This window comes from Schistocerca piceifrons, chromosome 7 (genome assembly GCF_021461385.2).
Source record: "Schistocerca piceifrons isolate TAMUIC-IGC-003096 chromosome 7, iqSchPice1.1, whole genome shotgun sequence".
Lineage (NCBI taxonomy): Eukaryota > Metazoa > Arthropoda > Insecta > Orthoptera > Acrididae > Schistocerca > Schistocerca piceifrons.
Window position 1 is genome coordinate 100896551 of NC_060144.1, and position 5578 is coordinate 100902128.

The 5578-nt window shown below is 46.7% G+C and overlaps 1 protein-coding gene across 1 annotated transcript; it reads left to right on the forward strand.

Moving 5' to 3' along the window:
- The first annotated feature begins 292 nt into the window (after window positions 1-292).
- LOC124804691 lies at window positions 293-3995 on the forward strand. The gene is made up of 2 exons (XM_047264941.1): window positions 293-533; window positions 3767-3995. The coding sequence occupies exons 1-2, from the start codon at window positions 320-322 to the stop codon at window positions 3889-3891; spliced, it is 339 nt and encodes a 112-aa protein (XP_047120897.1). The 5' UTR covers window positions 293-319; the 3' UTR covers window positions 3892-3995.
- The last annotated feature ends 1583 nt before the right edge of the window (window positions 3996-5578 follow it).

A 5578-nucleotide genomic window follows, 5' to 3' on the forward strand; every position in this document is an offset into this window, starting at 1 on the left:
TAATTCGTGTGTATAAACTTTCAGGTACATGATTAGTTTTCTTAGTTTTGCTGTATTTATCAGCTATAGTGCTTACAGTTTTGTTTTACGTCTTTTAGTACCTTCAACCTCAAGATTTCATACCATGTCCAGCAAGATAATCCAGCCTTTACGATATGACAACAATACGGCTGATTGTGTAGTTTGACGTAAGCGCTGTGTAGCTGCGCTTGCCTTCTACGAGTCGGGTGATAAGTGCCCCACTGCAGTATAAGAGGAGGCCGGTGAGCTCCGTAGTGAGACTTGTAGCTAGGCACCCAGTGTAGAAACCACTGCAGCCATGAAGGGAGGCCTCGTCCTGCTGATTGCTGGTGTGTTGCTCGTGGCGTACTGCACGCCGCTCGCTGCTGCAGACGATGGCGACGACGTGGTGGAAGAAGTAGGAGAAAACAGAGACGCTGATGACGACGACGGCGACAGCATAGCAGACGACGATGACTACGGCATCGCTCTTGAGGAGGGTCCAAATGCAGAGAGCAGGCGGGCACTCAAAGGTAAACACCAGCAAAGGCGAGCAGGCTGGGCACGGCCCTCACTGCTGTGGTGTCGCTAGTGGCTCCCTGAGGCAGGCGCTCTGACACTGTGTCTGCAGGCAGCTCAAGTGCAGCATTCATGTCGTCCAGTTTTGGTGATATTACTATTACACCACTATCACGTTTCTTAATAGGCTAAATATGTTGCTACATTCAATCACAATTCCCTCTAATACACTCCTGGAAATTGAAATAAGAACACCGTGAATTCATTGTCCCAGGAAGGGGAAACTTTATTGACACATTCCTGGGGTCAGATACATCACATGATCACACTGACAGAACCACAGGCACATAGACACAGGCAACAGAGCATGCACAATGTCGGCACTAGTACAGTGTATATCAACCTTTCGCAGCAATGCAGGCTGCTATTCTCCCATGGAGACGATCGTAGAGATGCTGGATGTAGTCCTGTGGAACGGCTTGCCATGCCATTTCCACCTGGCGCCTCAGTTGGACCAGCGTTCGTGCTGGACGTGCAGACCGCGTGAGACGACGCTTCATCCAGTCCCAAACATGCTCAATGGGGGACAGATCCGGAGATCTTGCTGGCCAGGGTAGTTGACTTACACCTTCTAGAGCACGTTGGGTGGCACGGGATACATGCGGACGTGCATTGTCCTGTTGGAACAGCAAGTTCCCTTGCCGGTCTAGGAATGGTAGAACGATGGGTTCGATGACGGTTTGGATGTACCGTGCACTATTCAGTGTCCCCTCGACGATCACCAGTGGTGTACGGCCAGTGTAGGAGATCGCTCCCCACACCATGATGCCGGGTGTTGGCCCTGTGTGCCTTGGTCGTATGCAGTCCTGATTGTGGCGCTCACCTGCACGGCGCCAAACACGCATACGACCATCATTGGCACCAAGGCAGAAGCGACTCTCATCGCTGAAGACGACACTTCTCCATTCGTCCCTCCATTCACGCCTGTCGCGACACCACTGGAGGCGGGCTGCACGATGTTGGGGCGTGAGCGGAAGACGGCCTAACGGTGTGCGGGACCGTAGCCCAGCTTCATGGAGACGGTTGCGAATGGTCCTCGCCGATACCCCAGGAGCAACAGTGTCCCTAATTTGCTGGGAAGTGGCGGTGCGGTCCCCTACGGCACTGTGTAGGATCCTACGGTCTTGGCGTGCATCCGTGCGTCGCTGCGGTCCGGTCCCAGGTCGACGGGCACGTGCACCTTCCGCCGACCACTGGCGACAACATCGATGTACTGTGGAGACCTCACGCCCCACGTGTTGAGCAATTCGGCGGTACGTCCACCCGGCCTCCCGCATGCCCACTATACGCCCTCGCTCAAAGTCCGTCAACTGCACATACGGTTCACGTCCACGCTGTCGCGGCGTGCTACCAGTGTTAAAGACTGCGATGGAGCTCCGTATGCCACGGCAAACTGGCTGACACTGACGGCGGCGGTGCACAAATGCTGCGCAGCTAGCACCATTCGACGGCCAACACCGCGGTTCCTGGTGTGTCCGCTGTGCCGTGCGTGTGATCATTGGTTGTACAGTCCTCTCGCAGTGTCCGGAGCAAGTATAGTGGGTCTGACACACCGGTGTCAATGTGTTCTTTTTTCCATTTCCAGGAGTGTATTATGTCTGATAATAACTGTTTTACTTTCCAAATATGGACCCCCTATAAGACCTATCAGGTTCACATTTGGATCACTCTGAGGGTCTATCTGCTGAACCATGATGACATCTAATCTTCGTGTAGCTTATCAGTATAAAATTTATAAAACAAAAACATATTAGTATGAGTCACCTATAAAAATTGGTACTAAATTTGCACTTTGGTTACAATTAGTCGTTGAATAGGTAATGGTACTAACAGAAAACTGCATTCCAATAAATATCTGTCTACCATGTTTCATAAACAAACACTAATAAACCAAAGGTGAGAGATTCTCCCTTCTCCAGTGTAAATGAATCATAGAACTTTAACTAACAAACTAGCAAGCATGCTAGCATTGTGCGGTGCTAAGATATACGATGATACACTGAACATGGTATTCAAGGATCTCATTACATATCTGACATTTCTTTTTGCATTGGTAGAGTTTATTGTTTTCCATATGTACAATTTTGTTATGCAACAGGGTATAGTTGCTATATGAGTTACTGGATTAGAAATATATTAATTAACAGAGTTTCGGTACAGTGTCGACGTTGTTATACCAAAAAGACGTAAGATGACGTTTTTTCTGAAATAAACCTTAGTGTCACTAAGTCTGAGGAATGCTGTCATTGACACTACACAGTAACAGTAGTTTTTGAGCTGTAGTCCGTAATTATGTCTTTTTTTGGTTATTAATGTGGCAAAAGTAAATGAAACATTATTAGAAAAAACCGACAAGCGAGACAATGCTTTTGTAGAAGATGGTAGTTCTGAATGTTGGGCACAGAATCATAACTATAACGTCTTTAATCACTGTCTAGTTAGATATAAGGTGCCATGATTTGTACAGACAATCTATCTTCAGTAGTCATTAGTCACTTGTATTTTGATTTTCTACTTAGCAATGTAACATAATAACGGCAGTTAATCTTTCAACTAGAACACGAAGTCTGTCTCCATGATAGAATTCAGTAAGCCTCACAGCACAATTTGTCAGCATGTTAGTGGTCTGTACAAAAAAGTACATCACGCATTGACTGAGGCGAATATGATCTACTGTAAATGAAGATAGTACTACACGAGAGTTGTACTGAACTGAGGAAAACACTAAAACTAGTTTTAATAGTGTCACCACAGACTATTACATAACATTTTTTTGAACATTTTAAACGTCCAAAAAAGATCAATGATATTTTGAATAATACCATAGATGCCTATTTTACAACATATTTCTCTGTCTACAACTTTGTAAATATATGTATCAGAGCACCATAGCGTAAAACACCGACTGGCAGTATACTACATTATTTGGAACCAAATATACCACGACTAGCAATTGTAGGCTAGATCAGCGTTCCTGAAGTATAAGGCAGCAAGTATTCCAGTGAAAGCAAACCAGTCATCTATGTGTTAAACGCTTCTGAAGTATACTTTGCGCCTATAAAATGCGAGCATAGTGTTTGCAGCTGCAGTAACAGGTGTTGGTATTACAGAAACTGAAATTTTCGGGTAAGAAAGAAGGTAACCAGGTGTCACTGGAACATCACGTGTGTTGTTTTCTGTCGAGCAGGTGCTCACGCCCGGGCTGGCCATGCCAAGCATGCGAGGGCAGGCAGCCGACACGCTGCGGGCAGAGCTGCAAACAGACCCCACGCCAGGTCAGGCGCCGCCCGCAGAGCCGCCCACAGAACGTAGTCGACGCTGCTGAGGGAGCCCACACCATGGAGACGCAATCTGGAGCTGCTCATACTGTCCTGTATCCTGCACTCACAAAGCAGAAATAAAGCACCGATGCCCTTAAAAAATGGTTTTATTATCCAATGTCTTACATGTGTAAGGAGAGGACTACGGGAAACCATATTACCAAATTGTGAAGTCTTTAATGGAATTATGTGCTCAACCGTAAATGTGTACTGTGCTGGGAGAAAACTTACCCATATCTTTATGGCCTCAGTGTTTCCTATTCAGATCTAAATGTCAATTAGTAATATTTTTCAAAGGAGCAGATGGTGTTTCAGAAGAGCTCCGGTTCATTCCGTTAAGAGATGAAAGGATAATTTTAATTTCAGATCACAACGTTCCTATTTGGAAGGACTATGGTGATATAATTATTTAATGACTCTAAACATTGAAAGATATCAAGAGGACTGCAGGTGAGTCATTGTAAAAGTGTACCAACAGTAATCACAGTCTTCTCTGAATAAATATATACACTATGTGATCAAAAGTATCTGGACACCACCAAAAACATACGTTCTCATATCAGGTGCATTTCACTGCCACCTACTGCCAGACACTCCATATCAGCGACCTTAGGAGTCATTAGACATCGTGAGAGAGTAATATGGGGATCAATGTGGAACTCACGGACCAGGCTTCTAATGTGGTCAGGTGATTGGGTGTCACTTGTGTCATACGTCTGCACGCGAGATTTCCACACTCCTAAACATCTCTAGCTCCACTGTTGTGATAGTGAAGCGGAAACGTACGGCACAAAAGCGTACAGGCCGACCTCGTTTCTTGACTGACAGAGACCGCCAGCAGTTGAAGAGGGTCGTAATGTGTAATAGACAGACACCTATCCAGACCATCACACAGGTATGCCAAACTGGATCAGGATCTACTGCAAGTACTAAGATAGGCGAGAGGGGAAAAAACTTGGATTTCATGGTCGAGCGGCTGCTCTTAAGCCACACATCATGCTGGTAAACGCCAAACGACGCCTCGCTTGGTGTAAGGAGTGTAAATATTGGACGACTGAATAGTGGAGTGGAGTGACGAATCACGGTACACAATGTGGTGACCCGATGGCAGGGTGTGGGTATGATGAATGCCCAGTGAACGTCATCTGCCAGCGTGTGTAGTGCCAACAGTAAAATTCGGAGGAGGTGCTGTTATGGTGTGGTCGTGTTTTCAATGGAGGTGCCTTGCAGCCCTTGTTGTTTTGCGTGGCCCGATCACAGCACAGGCCTACATTGGTGTTTTGAGCACTTTCTTGCCTCTCACGGTTGAAGAGCAATTTGGGGATGGGGATTGTATCTTTCAACACAATCTAGCACCTGTTCATAATGCACACGCTGTGGCGGAGTGGTTGCACGACAATAATATCCCTGTAATGGATTGGCTTGCACAGAGTCCTGACCTGTATCCTATAGATCACCTTTGGGATGCTTTGCAACGCCGACTTTGTGCTTGGCCTTACCGATCGACATCGATACGTTTCGTCAGTGCAGCACTCCGTGAAGAATGGGCTGCCGCTCCCCAAGAAACCATCCAGCACCTGACTGAAAGTATGTCTGACAGAGTGGAAGCTGTCATCACGGCTATGGGTGGCTGAACACCATATTGAATTCCAGCATTACCGATGGAGGGCGCCACGAAC

Coding starts and splice junctions, on each gene's coding strand:
- LOC124804691 (XM_047264941.1), top strand. CDS start 320: ATGAAGGGAGGCCTCGTCCTGCTGATTGCTGGTGTGTTGCTCGTGGCG. Junction 534..3,766: donor GAGCAGGCGGGCACTCAAAG/GTAAACACCAGC, acceptor TCTGTCGAGCAG/GTGCTCACGCCCGGGCTGGC.